The sequence below is a fragment of the Solanum dulcamara genome, chromosome 1, assembly GCF_947179165.1.
Source record: "Solanum dulcamara chromosome 1, daSolDulc1.2, whole genome shotgun sequence".
NCBI lineage: Eukaryota > Viridiplantae > Streptophyta > Magnoliopsida > Solanales > Solanaceae > Solanum > Solanum dulcamara.
The window spans coordinates 42871388-42889515 of record NC_077237.1 but is presented as its reverse complement, the minus strand read 5'-3'; the positions used below and the strand labels follow the sequence as shown (position 1 = coordinate 42889515).

Genomic DNA, 18128 nt, shown 5'->3' with positions numbered 1-18128 from the left:
ATGAGTTTTTGAAGTTTAATTAATCTGAGGGAATTAGTTTAGTGGGCAACATAGTTGTTGCTTAGTGGTTGAACCAGGTTATCCTAGTAAGGGGGAAGTGATTAAGAGTTTAATCCTTGGAATTGCATGAGTTTGTAATCATAGTCGCTCCGTGTTTGATAATGGAATCAGGTTGAAATCTTGTGAGACAGGTCGTGGTTTTTTCCTTCCTTGAGCAAGATAGTCTCCACGTAAAATACTCGTGTCTTTATTTTTTATTCTTTACTGTTCTTATTGTAGTTAGGGACCTGATCAAGTGTTAGTTGTGAGAGCATATAGGCCATCACATAGGGCAAATTTGTGTAACAAAAATAACTTAATTATTATGCATCTATGTTAAAAAAAAATATAGAAATAAAATGTCAAAACATGCTAAATTAATCCGAAAAAGAAACACATGTAGGGTCTGACTTATAAATAACTTACCTTACACAATATCTATGTGGTACCACTTATAACCATGATGTGTCATGGTGACATACAGCATGTATTATATAATAAAAAATTTAATATATGCTGTTAGGTATAAATAGGTTGGATTTATCATATAAGGTCAATAGTTGAGATGACTGTATATAAGAAGTATGGATGGCGATTTAAACATTGTGGCAATTTGCTTGTATTTTGCCCTTTGATATTCTTTTTGTTATATATAAGTATAAGCTAATTATTTTTTCATTATAAAAGTTAATTTTATAACTGAAATAAAATAAATCAAAGTTGAAGTTTTTTTATAAAGTTCAAAATTGGATGATCATCCATAAAATTTAATCCTGTAAAATTATCAAGAAAATTGGACAAGAGAACGTTTTGCTTATTTTTTTTCTTTTTACTGGACACAGGAGCCCCACGAGCCCAATTTATGTTTTTTTTGTTTCAATTTATATGACATGGATAGAATTTAAAGAGTCAAACAAATTTAAATATAATTTTTTTATAGATATTTTATGTTTATTATATTGTAATTTATAGTACCATTTACGTAATTTTCAAATAATATATGTCAATTTCCTTGTCACAATTTAAGTGACACCGATAGAATTTTGAGAGTAAACCAAATTTTTTTATGATTTTAAATTTTTAAGTTATTAATTATTGCGAGTTATAATACTTTTTATGTTATTTTCAAGTAATATATGTTACTTCGTCCTTTTGAATTTATGTGACACCAATAGCATATTGAGAGTGAACCAATGTTAACTATGCCTTTTAAATATTTTAAGTTATTAATCATTTTAATTTATAGTACCTTTTAAGTAATTTTCAAATAATAATTATACTCCATTTATATAAATTTATATGACACTGATAAAATTTAGATAAACAGCTAAATTTTTATTGTGATTATTGTCTTAATTATTGTGATGTATAATACTTTTTATGCCATTTCAAATGATATATGCTACTTCCTTTGTTCCAACTTATGTTGCACTAATAAAATTTTTAGAGTCAATTAATTTTTTTATATCTTTTAAACATTTTAAGTTGTTAATTATTATAATTTATAATATATTTAAATAATTTTAAAATTTTTAAAAAATAAAGTAAATAAATAAAAACTGAAAAAATAGATAAAATAACCCAACAAACCTCACGATGAATCATGTTAATGGGAAGCACATCAACAGCTGCTTATTAATAAGGAGAAGAATGAGAAATTATTTTTGAAGAATCATGACGAGGGTTGTTTTGTTTACCAAAAAAATGATACACCGATCATTTGTGGATAAGAATGAAAATACTAAAAACATCCCTTTTCGTCAAAACGAAAACGTTCTAAATTAATTCTCGTCAATTAAGTAACTAGTCAATCAATTAATTGATTTGGCTGTTAGGATTTGCAAAAAGCCATAAACAACTAAAAGACAAGGCAAGTTGGTTGGTTGGTTGTCTGCAGTTATTAAAAAAATTAAAATTAAAATTGTGACTCTCAGTTTCAGAAGTAATAAAAAAAAAAGTACATATATCCACGTTGTGTGCCCTAACTTCAAAGCCTGTCTTTGGGTCCCCCACCAAACACATCCTCTGCGGTCTGCTACACCATTTATTCCTCCAAAAAAATAATTAAGTCTAAATACCGAAAGTAACCCTTTCCGTTATTCTTGTCCTCATCAACTTCCTCAACCTTTGAACTTTTCCTTGTCCAGGTCCCCCCTCTATAATTTTTTTTTAATTATCTTTGAGTCATTTTCTTGAAGGCGTGCTCCCAAGTTTCTTGTTTTGCTATACATATTGTTTTTTTTTTCTTGATTTGTTGCCTTTGTTAATTTTCTGGTGGGGACTTGGGGATTGATTAATTACCAGGGAAAGAAGAAAAACTTTGTTCTGATATTTATCAAGATTCAGTTTTAGGTACATGACATATAAACCAAGCTGTCTTTATTTTTTGTTTTACGTCTCATTGTGTTTGTTTTGTGATCATGATTCACGATGAGATATACCTGGAATAAATTGTCGATTTTGTTTTAATCTTTTGGTTTTAATGATGATCTTGCATTTTTAGCATATGGGTCATGCATAATATTTATGTTAATTAATTAGGAATGTTGTTGATTTTCATTTTTCTTGAATCGTTTTTGGAGAAAATAATTATCTTAACTGCTGATTTTAGTCATTTCCTCTTTCATAGATTGCTACTGAAGTCTGCTACACATTTTTGGTAAGATTTTTGGCATTTGACATTTGGGAGTTTCTACGATTAATTTTTAAATTTTGCAACTATTTATATCTCTGGTAATTTGTTAAGTTGTGAGGCGAAATTAATTGATGATCTAATATAATAGTGTGTTTTAGGTTGAACACCAACAGAGACTTTAGATCTCTTCGTTGTCATGCCTTAGTTTTTGTTTTGATAGTGAAATGTTTATCTTTATTTTCTGGTAGATGCTTTGAAATGGGGAAGAAAGGAAACTGGTTTTCAGCAGTTAAAAAGGCCCTTGGTTCGGGTAACAAAAAGAAAGACAAGGTAGTGAATGAATTCAATTCCATGCCATTTTATGTATGTCACATTCTTTAGTTTCTTAACTGTAGAATGCTGTTTTCATCAGAAAAGACACAAATCTGAAAAATGGTCGGGAAAGCAACAGAGCGACGAATTGGATTCTTCAAATGCAGAAACTGCATTAGTGACTCCTGCACCCCCTACTCCTCCTGTAGAGCAGATGAAATTGATGGAAGCTGAGAATGAGCAGAATAAGCACGCCTATTCAGTAGCTATTGCCACTGCTGTTGCTGCAGAAGCAGCAGTTGCTGCTGCTCAAGCTGCTGCTGAGGTCGTTCGCCTCACAGCTGCAGCCTGTAACTCGGGTAAATCAAAGGAAGAGATTGCAGCTATAAGAATTCAAACAGCTTTTCGAGGATACTTGGTAGGATATCTAACATCTGCTGTAATTTAAGCTTGCATAATATGATCACACATTTGGACTTCTTTTTTTTTCCTTTTCTTTGTCTTGTCTATAGACTTACCAGGAGGTTGAATTATGTTTTACTTGGTCATTAGTTTTAGAGTAGTCTAAATATGGCGAAAAATGCTCAGTATAGAGTCATCTCTGAAGGGGAACCCCCAAAATTGCAAAATTATGAGTATAGAGTTGTCATAATTTAGTAGACTCCGCGAAATTTGTGATTTCTAGGTCCCTGGTAATTAGTGTACTGAAGAATCATATGCTGGTTTCTCTAGTATGTTAATTATATATCACTTCATTCATCATTCTCCCTGAATAAATACTGCAAACAGTTCCTGATATTCCTATTTTATACAGGCTAGGAGAGCATTGAAGGCCTTGAGAGGATTAGTGAGGTTGAAGACAATGATTCAAGGGCAATCTGTCAAGAGACAAGCCACATCCACCTTAAGGTGCATGCAGACTCTAGCTCGTGTTCAATCTCAGGTTCGTGCCAGAAGAATTAGGATGTCAGAGGAGAATCAGACACTCCAGAGACAGCTCCAACAGAAGCATGAGAAAGAGCAGGAGAAGATGAAAGCATCTTCTGTAAGTACCTATTATATATACACTCGATGGTTTGTGTTCATGTCATTTGTTTCTGACAATATCCTTGAGTTTGACATCATGTTTCATCATCATCTGCTTCTAAATTTGAAATCTGTTTTGGGTTATCCCCTTGTTTTATTTATTTTCTTCCACTTAGAGGTGGTTTTTTATCTTGGTTTCCCTGCAAACAAATATGTACTCTTTGGTCATGGTTTGTGCCTTTTGGCTGAACTTTTTGGATTTTGCAGCAGTCTGGAGATGATTGGAATGACAGTATACGGTCCAAGGAACAAGTTGATGCAAACCTTCAGATGAAGCAGGAAGCTGCCACGAGAAGGGAAAGGGCTTTGGCTTATGCATACACACATCAGGTACATTCTTTTTTAAGTCCTTTGCTCTCTATCAACAAACTGAATGCTGAAATGCTACGTACTTTTTCCATAAGCTTTATGTTAAGACCAAAGCTTTGTCTGGAACTACAAAATTAGCTGCAATAGTAAAACAGACAAGTTGTTTGGAAATCGAAGTTTGTTCTAGTACTTTTAGTTCTTGCTTACTGAGGTGGTAATTCTAACTTTTCCTGACATGTCAAATCTGTAAGATACACATGTTTCGGACTTTTTTGGATGAAACTTTGATTCATTTGATCTTTTATGTATAAAGAAAACCTCCGAAACTAGTCAACAATAGGATTCCTTTTCACTTCAAGGAATTCCAAACGATATTTGTGTTTATTGATTTCCTCGTTTCCCTGCAATATTTTCTTCTTTTTCCTCTATAAATAGTGTGTTTAAGGACAGAAATTTCTGGCACTTCCCTTGCTGAAAAGAATCTAGAATGTACCCAGTTACTTATACTAAAGATTAGTAGAGTTCTTTGATATTTAATCCCTTGTTACATGATATTAAATAATGTAATATGGAATCATATACTTTTACAACAGCCAACACGGAGGAATCCTTCAAAATCTACAAATCAAACATTCATGGACCCAAATAACCCCCACTGGGGCTGGAGCTGGTTGGAAAGATGGATGGCGGCACGGCCATGGGAAGATAAATGTGCAATAGATAAAGAACCTAACAGTGACGAAGTCGCTGCAGAAAGCCCAGCAAGCCATCACACTGGTGTGGCTGCTATCACTCATTGTGATTTCCACCTTGATAATAGGCCCTCTCCAACCGCTCATAAGCAAAGCTGCCCTCCTAGCCACCAATCACCATCAACACCAAGATCAAAGACCGGAAGAATAAGGCCAGCAAGCCCCAGGGTAAGTAATGTGGATGACGACTCTAGAAGCATGAAGAGTGTACAGTCAGAACGCTGCAGGAGGCATAGTATTGCTGGTTCATCTATTAGAGATGATGAAAGCCTGGCAAGTTCCCCATCTGTTCCAAGTTACATGGCAGCAACAGAATCAGCACGAGCCAGGTCCCGCTTACCAAGTCCTTTGGGTTTCGAAAAGACAGGGACACCAGAGAAGGGAAGTGTTGGTTCTACAAAGAAGAGATTGTCATTCTCAGCATCCCCTGGTGGTGTACCAAGGAGACACTCTGGTCCACCGAAGGTAGAGATATAAAGTACCTAAAGCATCCTAGTGCCGAAAGGAGCACTTGAGATAGCAGGAAAATGAAGAAGTTAGACCGTTTATTTGACTTGTCATTTCTAAAACTATTCTCATGGGTGTGCATATTGAATAATGGTGAGCTGTAACTGCAGAGGGACGAAGGAGAAATCGGAGGATTGTGGCATTGTATTTGAGTCTTTTGTCATCTGCTCATCAACATGTTTCTAACCTTATGCATAACTACATTCAAAGTTTGTGTGCTATTGATCAAAAGTAGTCTCATTTGCTTTATAGTGATGGTGTTCTTGGGTGTGCTCTTCCTTTGTGTTTTCCCCCCCTCTTTTCCTGAGTGCAATATGAACATTTTCGATATTGATAATCTCCAGCCATTCTAGTATTACTGTATACGTTGTAATTCTGATTTCTGAGTCATCTATGTCTTGCTGTTAAAGTATGAAACTTATTTGTCATGCCACTTCTGTTGATTTGATTTGTCATATCACTTCAGTTGATTTAAAATTTGGCGGAATTCATCAACAACTCCTTAAAGTTGACATCAACTTTTACTTAAACTCCTTTAGTAGGCCTTGTTCATTTTAAACATCTGTAGTAGGCCTTTGTCATGTCATTTCAACACTTTTCGCAGCATAGTACACGTTTTTTTAGCCCTCCCTATGAACTCCCACCTTTTGGCTCCTTTGGTGACGCAAACTCACAATCTTCGGGTTGAAAATGAGGGATGCTTATCAGTGGCGGAGTCAGGATTTTGACTAAGAAAGTTCAAAATCTGAAGAAGTAACACATGAATTAGTCGAAGTGAGTTCGATATCTACTATATATACATAAAAAAAATTATTTTAACCATATATAAATAATATAATTTTCTGTCCAAGTGGGTTCAAATAAACCCCCCTCTAATGACAAGGTGGCTCCGCCTTAGTGCTTACCATCCGAGCAACAACACAAATTTTGAGCGCCTTTCAGAAGTTTTTTATGAATTTCTTTTTTCTCCTTCTTCCTCACTCTCTCTCTATCACCTTCCACCCCCCTCCACCACCATACGTATTTTGAAAAAACTAGTTTTTGCTAGTTTTGTACACTTAAGATTTCTTCTTCTACCTGGAAAATCAAATTATTATTTTTTTATCTATCATTCAACACTAATACAAAATATACAGTATTTTCATTTTTTCTGTTCATACCTTCTTTTGCACTTCATACTTATATCCATAGTTTTCTCTATATCCAGTTATCCACTAACGGTGTAATAAATAATTATTCAAAATTACAGATATAATTAATTTGTAAATTTATAATTAACCTCTTTTGCAACTACAATGGAGATGAATATTTCAAGGAAGAGAAATACTCTTTCCTCAGCAACTAGACTTCTCATTAAAAAAAAGGAAGAAAATACATAATACTAGAAGAAAGAAGAAGACAAAGGCAATGGATTGGGAGAAGGGGAGAAAACATATAGATAATGAAGAAGAAGAAATAGAGCAAAAAAAAGAAAGAAATTACTAAGATAAACAATATTTTCCAATGCATAAATTAAGAAAACTTTGATATGTTCTTGGTGAAGTTTGAGAAGAAGAAGACACAGAACAGAGATGAAGAAAGGGGATGGGCCTTGGGGTTTGAGATCTGGAGGGAAAAAAGGTAAAAGTAATTATTTTTTAAAAAAAAATGCTGTCACATACAATTTCGCTTATTATTCTACATAAGAGGCGTTTCTCATTAGGCTCTTAAGCTATATATATATATGAGATATGTACATCTTTCTAATATTTAGAGTTTTTCTTAGTCACCTTAAGTTATTTATGACTTGCTGAGACTAACGGTTCGATCACCTGATCGTTCGTTTGATTTTTAAGCAAGTTTTTCTGTTTCAAAGCTTTTAGAGTTTAAACGGTTGACTTTAGTCAAAAATTCAGGCAAATAACCTCATAATATAATTATAATGGTTTCATTAGCTCCAGAATGTTGAATTTAATCTAGTAGGACCTTTGGTTCAGATCTCAAGGTCTTCTTTTTTATTTTGGACACTCGGTAGCTTTCTTTATGACACTTAAAGTGTTAACTTTAGTCAATTTTTTTAGTAAATGATCTCCAATGGTTGTTTTGTCGATTCCATTGAGTTCAGAATGTCATTTTCAATCAGATTTCATATATTGTTTGTGTTTACGGGACTCCGGATGAGTTCGGAGTATTAAACCAAAGTTTAACTAGTGTTGGTGCTAGTACAACCGCTTAAGCGGCCCTTGATGGATTTTGCGATAGCCGTTTTAGCAGCCTAAGGGGCGCTTTAGCGATAGGCCTTGAAGGAGTGGGGGCTGCATTAGCGGTCGGCTAGCCGCGTTTGCAACCTGGACGTCGTTTTTGCAGTAGGCGCCTCTTGAAGCTGGGACGCTTTTGCTGCCACTTGACCACTTCAGCGGTCATCGTTGAGATTTTTATATTCTTTCAGCCCGTTTTCAGCTTATTTCTCCAACTTCAAAATTCAATATCTCAAATTCTAGAGCTCCGATTGAGATAATTTAATTTGGTCGAGTTTTGACATGGCTATGCATTAAAGTGTTCGGGGAAGTGCATGTGACGTCGATTTGAGATAATTTCTGCCGCCAAAGGGTTGCCATGGCTCTTTAAATTGAAGAATTATTGCATGTTGACGTTTGGGCTGTTTCTAGCATCAAGTTGTGTCCTATTTTAGAACGCAAGCTCAATAAGTAGACAAAGTGATGTTATCTCTATACAATCATAAATTAAGCCAACAACAAATAAAAATTAATAAATATACTTCAACAAGTAAAGAGGAGCTCCTGAAAGACATCAAGAAGTCACCGAAAATACATAAAATATAAATGAAACAGTAAAATGGAGTAGCCATGAAAATAACCTTAAATGACCATAAAATCAGTCCAGATATAAAGATTTCCACCTTGACAAAGAGCCAGTAAGAATAAACAATAAGATTTTAATATATATAACTTAAACTAAAATTTTTGTCTTTTAAAATGGGAGGTCTCAAAAATACAACAGATATTTTTTTTTTCATTGGCTAATTAATTATTCGGTTAACACTAGTAACAATAACAACGAAGTAACAAAAATGACAGAATAAAATCACAGAACAAAAATCATACGAACAAACTCCAAGGGGAAAATTCCATGGCAACATCAACATTTAAAAGAATGAATAATAGTAATAATAGTAATAATAATAAATAAATAAAAAAATAACATCACATCATTACAAAACTCAATTAAAGTTGCTGCAGAATTTTAACATTTGCAATAAAGTAACTGTACCACTAATAAATCCAACACAAAACATAAAAAGAAAAATATTAGTATCCAAAAATAATTAAGAATAATATATAATCTAAAACGTCCTAGAAATATCTAAATAATAAGAACGCGGTAAAATATAAACAAAAGCAATGAAGATAAGACAAATAATAAATAGTTTCAAGACACTGGAATCAATATTTATTTATTTATTTTGCCAAAATTAATTTAAAGTTAACCACTAAAGGCACCTAAATGAAGATAAAGTCCACTATGACTAGAGCAATAACAAAAGCCAATGGAAATCTACAATAATTATTAAAAATTAACCCAAAAACAAACTTATTAGCAAATCAACAACATGTGAGTAAAACAGAACAAAAAAAATAATGGAGATTGAAGAACGGAATTTGCTGGAGCTCATTCAAAGAATCAAATAAAAATAGAGATAGAGAGAACACAAAAATACTTGTACAAGAACGGCCCAAAAATATTGCAGCTAGTCCGAAAACAAGAATAAAACGATGATGAAATATGGATTACCGGAATTTGCTGGAGATGGAGTATTCCCTCCGGATCTGGCCAGAAAATGGAACGAAAGCAGTGGGATCTTCGGTGGTTTCTCCAGTATGAGGGAGATTGGAGAAGAAAGAATATGGGTGGTGTGTTTGGTGTTGTTCCAACATGGAGCCGGCCGGACATGGCAAAAGGTTGAGAGAGCTGTGTGGTTTAGGGGTAATTTATAGTGAGGGTGAGGGAGAGAGTGGAGAATTAAAGTCAAAATAGTGCTTGAATGGAGAAATGTGAAGGAAGATTGTTTCTCCTGGGTTTAATCTTTGATTGTTGGAATATAGGTAAAAAAAATGGGCGTCTTTTTTCTTGAGGAAGAATAAGAGAGAGTGAGAGAGTGTTTGAAAATAGGGAAAGAGAGAAGAGCCTGTAAAGAAAAAAAAAATGTAAATATCTCTATTTTTTTTCTTCCGTGCAAATATGTACAAAGTAAGATAAGAAAATAATCAAAACTTACTTTTCCTAGTGCCTAGAATAAAGGAATATGTTTTCTCATTTTGAGAAATAAAATATGAAATATGAGTGAATAATTGAGTCTTGTATTCGAAAGACCAAAGTAGTTAATTTTGAGCACGGTAAGCCAAAATTGGGTGTCAACAATTTGTCCCTTTGTTCGTCTAGGATTGATGAAAGAAATTGTTGACAAACCCAATTTTGATTTGATAAACTTTGAATAGAATGATATGACACATTAGTAGAGTGCTTGTAAAATATTCTATGTCCGTTAATGTGGCAGAAAATAAACAACAAAATGGCAAGGACCGATTGAAGAATGAAAACATTCAAATATATTCGATGTTACTTCCAAAAGTGCCTAGTGAAAAGTTGTGTACCTTTGAAAGAAAGACGATCCACATAACATGTCACTTTGAATGACGTGACGGCTTAACTTGTCTCTTCAAAGGCAAACAACCCAACTTAAATATAACATGTCACTTAGAGGGAGATGACATCCCAACTTGTCTCTTTACAGGGAGATGAAGTCCCAATGTGTCACTTTTTAGGGAGGTGACATCCCAATATGTCACTTTTTAGGGAGATGACGTCGCAACGTGTTCCTTGAAAGATGGATGATCCAATTTGAACTTGAAATGTCACTTTAAGGGATGTGACAACCCAATGTGAACTTGATATGGTCACTTGAAGGGATGTGACAACTCAATGTGTCCCTTGAAATGCGGACGACCTAATTTGAACTTGAAATGTCACTTAAAGGGATGTGACAACCCAATGTGTCCCTTAAAAGGTGGACGACCTAATTTGACTTCGAAATGTAACTTGAAGGGATGTGATAACCCAACATGTCCTTTGAAAGGCGAACGACCCAATTTGAACTTGAAATGTCACTTGAAAGGATGTGACAACCCAATGTCTCCCTTGAATGGTGGACGACCCAATTTAAATTTGAAATGTCACTTGAAGGGATATGACAACCCAATTTGAACTTGATATGTCACTTGAAGAGATGTGACAACCCAATGTGTCCCTTGAAAGGCGGACGACCCAATTTAAACTTGAAGATATGTAACAACCCAATATGTCCGTTGAAAGGTGGACGACCCAATTTAAATTTGAAATGTCATTTGAAAGGATGTGACAACCCAATGTGTCCCTTGAAAGGAGGACGATCCAATTTAAATTTGAAATGTCACTTAAAGGGATGTGACAACCCAATATGTCCCTTGAAAGGTAGACGATTTAATTTAAACTTTGAAATGTCACTTAAGGGATACAACCCAATGTGTCCCTTAAAAGGTGGACGATCCAATTTGAACTTTGAAATTTTACTTGAAGGGATGTGACAACCCAATGTGTCCCTTGAAAGGCGGATGACCTAATGTGAACTTGAAATATCACTTGAAGGGATATGAAAACTCCATGTCTCTTTGAAAGGCGGATGACACAATTTAAACTTGATATGTCACTTGAAGGGATGTGACAACCTAACATCTCTTTGAAAGGCGGACGAGCTAATTTAAACTTGATATATCACTTGAAGGGATGTGACAACCCAACATCTCTTTGAAAGGCAGACAATCCAATTTAAACTTGATATGTCACTTGAAGGGATGTGAAAACCCAACTCTTTGAAAGGTAGACGATCCAATTTAAACTTGATATGTCATTTGAAGGGATTGACAACCCAATGTCTCTTTGAAAGGCGGATGATCCAATTTAAACTTGATATGTCACTTGAAGGGATGTGACAACCCAACGTCTCTTTGAAAGGCGGATGACCTGATCTGAATTTGGTGTGAATGGTTTATCACAAAATTTACAATAACAATGTTAGTAGCAACGGCAATATAAATGCAACATAAACTATGCGAACGTGGTCTTATATGAACAATTAATAAGGTAATGATCCAATGTCTTTGTAATGACCATCGAGGTCATTTTCTTCATTCTCTAATTTTTTCAGCGTTTAGAGGTTTTTTGCAGCAAACCCAAGTCATTTATGACTTGCTGACACTAATAGTTCGATCGCTTAGTCGTTCATTTGGGTTTTATGCCCGTTTCCCTATTATGGAGCTTTTATAACTTAAAAAGTTGATTTCGATCATAACTTTAGGTAAACAACCTTAGAATGAAATTTTGGCGATTCTATTAGCTCTAAAATGGTCAAATTAGGCTAGTAGCTTGGTCGGAATGAGTATCGAGACAATCGGTACGAGTTTAGGACCATTTGACACTTTTGCCTTCTAAATTTGGCCTATAATTGACTTTTGTCAACATTCTTCGAAAACATGCTCAGATGAATATTCTGATAGTGCGATTAGTTCTGAAATATTGAGTTTGATCTGGAATGACCCTTCGTTCTCTTCCCAAGGCTTCTGATCTAATCTCGAGGCCCGTTGTAGAATTTGGCTAAAAATGACATTTGGGTGTAGGATCCGCTTTAAATTATAACGACCTCGTATGGAAATTTTGAATGCGTTGTTGAGTCTGGAATGTCAAATTTGGTGGGGTGCATATCTCATTTGTGTGCACGGGATTCCGAATACATTCCAAGCACCCCATCTAGGATTTTGAACTTGCCAAAACAGCTGATGCAACACCTTGCTGATGCAGGGGTATTTTAACCTTCACATTAGCGGGCATAGGTCCGCGTTTGTGTAGGCCAGGTGAACTAGTCTTCGCGTTCGTGGGACCATTGTAGCATTCACAAGGTTCAAGGGAGTAAGTCGCCGCATTCGCGGAGCTTTGTATCCTTTCCCTCCGCATTTGCGGACCTCTGGCCGATTTTGCGATGGTAAAATTTGCTGACCTCCGTGTTCGCGAAGGCCAGTGGTGGCCTGTCACTTTGATAAAAAGACCTCACGTTTTCAGCTTTTTACCATAATTCAAAGGGTTTATATCACTCATTCCTAGCTCAAATTAGGCAATTTAAGAGTCTAACTTCAAGAGACTTTTGTGAGAAATCTGTTGGTAAGCTCAGAATCTTGAGGGGAGGTTTCGTGTTAGTTCAAATCTCAAATTTATCAGCTGTTCTTATCATTTTTGAGTAAAATTTGCTATGAAATTTGGAGTTCGATTTTGTGATGTTTTAACTTCTTTTTCAGCAAGGAATGTCGTGGTAGGATTAGTTTTGTCCATTCAAGCGTCGTGTGAGGTAATTTCCATCCCTACGGGACTGCCCTCCTTCTTGAATTCTCCATTAATGGTAAAATTATGCATGGGCTGGTTTCCTTGTTTTTTAGAATTGGAATGTGTTGTTATTTAGAACACAAGTTCATTAAGCTCAAATGCACCTTTTCACGGAGTCAAATTTGGGATTTCCAGTGTGGGTCCCACAATCCTGTTGTAGATCCGATTTTGGGTTCATCTTTGAAAAATATAAATTTGGTGTCAAAACGTTCGTATTGACATGGTGATTACTATTTATTTTACATGGAGGTAATTGAAGGTGTTTTGTAGGTCGGGAACTTTAAATTGGAGGATTTGAAGCATGCGTGTTCGGCTTTGAGGTAGGCTACGGTCTCCCCCTTTTAACTGAACTCTATTAGATATCGTGTAGTATATTTTACATGTGACTTAGGTGATTATTTGTCGAGATTAGCATTGACTTCATCCGATTCCATTTTCTTGTTCCCAGGTGAGCTTTAGGCTAGATTAGTCCCGTAAAATTCTTAAATTAGGTTGTGGGCCTTAGTTGTGGTGTTGACTTAGAATTATTATCCTATTTAGGATTGATATTGATGGCCTTAGGCTAGGTTTGAGCCTTAAGTGCTTTATCAGGTGTTTATTTCCCTCTTAGATAGGCGTGGCTTTTGGTAAGGCTTACTATTGTTAGAATACCTTTTATGATGGTGCCTAAGACCTCTGGGGTTCGTTGTAACCATAAGTTTGTCTTAGCTGTGCTCATTCGGAGCTGCGGTGGTATATTTTGGGATAAGGTGTCGATCTTAGAGATATTTCTCCCCGTAGCTGATTTTGAACCATGTGTCGATTGTTTGATTTTGTTTAGTGATAGGCTTAGGATGCCTCTTTATGTATTACCTTTTTATTGGGCTCGAGGATGTGCATAAGAAGCGATTGGATCCCAGGTTAGTCCCTTTTTGCCCTGATAGTATGGTTTAACTCGATGTTATTGTTTTTATTGTGTTTCTTGTTTGGGTGCTGGTAATGACATGCTTGCATAGATTGAGCATATTCACTCATTTTGTGGTACGATCCTGGTATTTCATTTTTTTTAACTACTGTTTATAGAGGGATTTCTCACACTTTTACTACTTTCAAACATGTTTTAAAAGGAGTCATACTACCTAGGATATTGGATATTAGTTTTGAGATCTACGAGGCATTGATGAGTGCTCTTTTTATATTGATAGTTTTAGAGGAATCGAGGATGCACTTAGTTTTTATTTATAGTCGTCGCGGTGTCGCCCTTTTATACGTTAGCTACATTGTAGATGCCTTAGTCTGTACTTGATTATTCAGTGCACCGTCGCCCTTTCTATATCGACTTGGCTGCTCGCTCTGCGGTACCACTATGGGGATTCTATATGTCTATATAAGACCTCGTTTAGGACCAAACACTGTATACAGACTTCCCGCGTCCCCTATAGGACCCTCTAGCTAGTGTACCACTAAACTGAATAAGAGAGTCGTATGGGTCCTACCTGGTAGGTCAGAGGCCGGGTGGGGTCTATACACTTGTTGTTGTTGATCTCTGGGAGACACCGATGATTTCACTAGGTTTTTCTACAAACATGCATTCATTAGCATTGCCTATCACTAGTGTACTTGTAAGGTGTGGTCCCCTGATTTTATGGGGGATGAGGGTATGTTTGTCATTATTTGTAACTTTTAGGGGCATGGGCGTGCGGTCGGTTATTGTCTGATTATACTTACTCTTATCTCTTGTCGTACTTGTAGTTGGTACCTTTGGTTTTATTGATAGTGGGTCTATGGGGTATTTGAGTTGGATTGTGGTTGGTCCTTCCTGCTAGGCTCAGTCGGAATAGTTCTTAGGCGATTATGTGGTTAGAGTTGCCAGTTAGTACTATATCTTCATTAGTAGACTCCTATGATGCATTCTTCCTATTAATAGGTTGTTGGATTGCGTTTCAGGTGTGTTCTTTGACTCTGCTCCTTTTTCTTATGTATCCGGTCTCCTTTTCTTATTTCTTGTTATTATTTTGATAATTCCTAATTAGTTACTTGTGCAGTATTTTTCACGACCCAACCCCGTAGGCCGTGACTGAGGTCCAACCTGGACCCCTATGTACATATAAATCAGTTGTAGGCTAGTCGAACTATGAACCATGTGATACAATACATGAGGACCCCAATGGGTCATAAAATTTTCATATACATGTAACCTCTTTCATTTGTGTCATATCATTAAAGGGCACGCAAGACGACAAGGCTGTCATAACATAACAACATTTAAACCACGTCATATAGGCACAGCTGAAACAAACTTATAAACAACCACATACATATGTCGACAGACCTCTAAGAGTATCAACGATGTAATATGACGGGACAGGGCCCCCGCCGTACCCCTGTACAAACAAATATATACACCAAAGCTTAGTACCAAAAATCTGGGCCCCGGCACAATGTAGCACTCCAACATAGCTGAGTGGAGAGTCCTAAGCTGGCAGATCTCCCAAATGAGTATCTGTACCTGCGGGCATGAAACGCAGTCCCCCAAAAAGAGGGGGGGTCAGTACGACATATGTACTGAGTATATAAAGTATAACATATAATAAATGGGATCACATCTGAAACAAAGGTTCAGGAAACAAGTATGATGCTCAAGAAATCGATGTACCTGTGCTTTATGAAGTAAAATCATGCATGCTCATGTCATATATCATATCCGGCCCATTATGGACTCGGTGAATCTATCATATACCCGGCCCGCCCAACTTGGGGCTCGGCGCCATCATCACACCATCATATCATCATATATATATATATGCCGAGGAACATACGACCCGATCCCTATATACATATAATAATGTCGAGGAACGTACGACCCGATCCTTATTAGCAAAATAATGTCGAGAAACGTACGATCCAATCCATATAGTAAAATAATGCCAAGAAACGTATGGCCAAATCCATATACATCTATATCATGCTCAGCCCTCTAGTGAGGGACTCAGTGAACAATGCAGTGAAACTAAGCACGATAACATATCTGGCTTGGGATTCGGTGAAAGATGTGTTACAATATACACGAGTAGAGTAGTGAGTAACCACGCATAGTTTAAATTATTATCAGAGACTCAATGAAGTAATCAAGTGAACCATCACTTGAAGAAGATCAGGATAATAATCATCTCAAATCCCCTTGAATGTCATTATGGACTATATCAAATGGAGCTTAGGAATCATAGACCCGGAAATGCTAAACAGTTTATGGAATCAGACACATCTGTCATCGTAGAGTCTTTAGGGATAGGAGCTTATACATCCCATTACTATTCAACATATAAAAGACTCGAGGGTAGTAGCTCAACTACTTTAAGAGTTTTAACATTCAGAAGAGAATAAGAGTCACGAGTCATGCTCGGAGCTTATGAATTATGAATGGGGTTACCCTCAAAGCTAATATCACATTTCACTTATATCTAAGACATGCCGAAATAAAAGAAGGGATAGGCTTTACATACTTACTACTTCCCTTCATATATTCACATAGAAGACTTGCGAGGCAATAACTCAATTGTTGTAGGAGTTCTAACTTCAAGAAGTGGGTAAGAGTTATGAATCATACTTGAAGCTTTATTAATGGAATTATCACCACATTTTATATACAAACCACTTACGGCTAAGACATGCCAAGAGAAAAGAAGGATATCTTTACATACCTTTTCTCGATCAACCGCACCCAAGCTTGCTTCGTTACTCCTTTAACCTATTTAACATGGAAGTAACACTATTATGAATAAGCTTTGACTTTCCAGCTTCTAAATCTACAACCAATCATCTATAGGAATCACTTCCTCATTCCCGCTTCTCGACTAGTATATCGACTAGTTAAGAAGTTAACAGAAATCGGGCAGCACCTCCCCTATAACTTGCCCTATCCGAACTTCTAAGTAACCCCCGAGTAGTACATCCATACCAACAACAACAACCAACAGCCATATATAATTAAATTACTTCAATACTACTCAATACAAGCTCCAAATAGCCCACTCAAAACTATGGCATTAAAATACGGTTTTCAATCTTTATTTTGTAAAATCACAACCTTAAGGAAAGGAGCACAACGTGGCTACAACCAGAAGCACTTAAACCCATATTTAATCACATTTTCAGCCCTGCAACATATATAAACCACCTTCAAATACAACACCATACTAACGACAACACTAGCCAAACTTTAACTCGTTAGAACAACTTCAAAACATCCCTCTACACATCTTCGACACCTTTCAATAGTAACGTGCATATTTTCACTTTTCCAACCCATATTTATATATCCAAAACATGCTTAAACCCTTACTCAAATATGTTAAAAGAGAATCAAGCCATACCTTAACAACTTAGCTTCCGAAACTTGCTGAACGTTGTAGGTTCGCATCGACGTCCTTGCTACCTCAAGAATTTATTTACATTGTTAAACACCTTTATTTGATCGAAGAATACCTTAGATAATTAATTTATGGAATGAAATCGGAGGACTCACCTTGATGTAGCCATGGCCGTCACCCCTCTTTCTTTCTCCCTAGGTTTTGTCTAAATTTCCTTAAGTGTAAAAGATGACAATGAGTTTCTTAGTCATCACACTAGGCATATATACCCTTCCTTAGAGGGTGACACATGTCAGCCCCTAAAGGTGACACGTGTCTAGCCTCTAGGACGCCACCTCACTTCATGCACCTACCCTATGGCTGTCACGTGGAGGGGTGGGGTCCACCTAAGCAGATGTGTCACCTATTTGGTCCAAGTAGGTGAATCACCTACTTAGTCCAAGTACGTGCATCACCTACTTGTTCCAAGTAGGTGCATCGCCTTCTTATTCCTCTTCCGTGGGTTTGTAATCTCGTCTCACTTTAAGAACCTATGTAATCCTTGCTACTTAAGCTCAACACATACTCAAGTAGCTTAGTTATGTAAGATAGCCAATTCGGTAGCTTACGCAAGTAGGTCGATTACCACGACTCACGACTTGGCCTCCAACTCCTTTCAAATCCTTCCAAACC

At 36.3% G+C, this 18128-nt stretch overlaps 1 protein-coding gene across 3 annotated transcripts; it reads left to right on the top strand.

Annotated features, from left to right (window-relative positions):
• The first annotated feature begins 2072 nt into the window (after positions 1 to 2072).
• Positions 2073 to 5888, top strand: LOC129871317 (protein IQ-DOMAIN 3-like). 3 transcript variants are annotated; one of them, XM_055947098.1, is made up of 7 exons: positions 2077 to 2391; positions 2669 to 2698; positions 2923 to 3004; positions 3087 to 3404; positions 3801 to 4031; positions 4280 to 4402; positions 4975 to 5888. In XM_055947098.1, exons 3-7 carry the CDS (start codon positions 2933 to 2935, stop codon positions 5608 to 5610), a joined length of 1380 nt encoding a protein of 459 aa, XP_055803073.1. In that variant the 5' UTR covers positions 2077 to 2391; positions 2669 to 2698; positions 2923 to 2932; the 3' UTR covers positions 5611 to 5888. The 3 variants fall into 3 exon arrangements, with proteins under 3 accessions (XP_055803577.1, XP_055803073.1, XP_055802541.1); XM_055947602.1 differs by lacking the exon at positions 2669 to 2698 and having other exon boundaries at positions 2073 to 2391; positions 4283 to 4402; XM_055946566.1 differs by lacking the exon at positions 2669 to 2698.
• The last annotated feature ends 12240 nt before the right edge of the window (positions 5889 to 18128 follow it).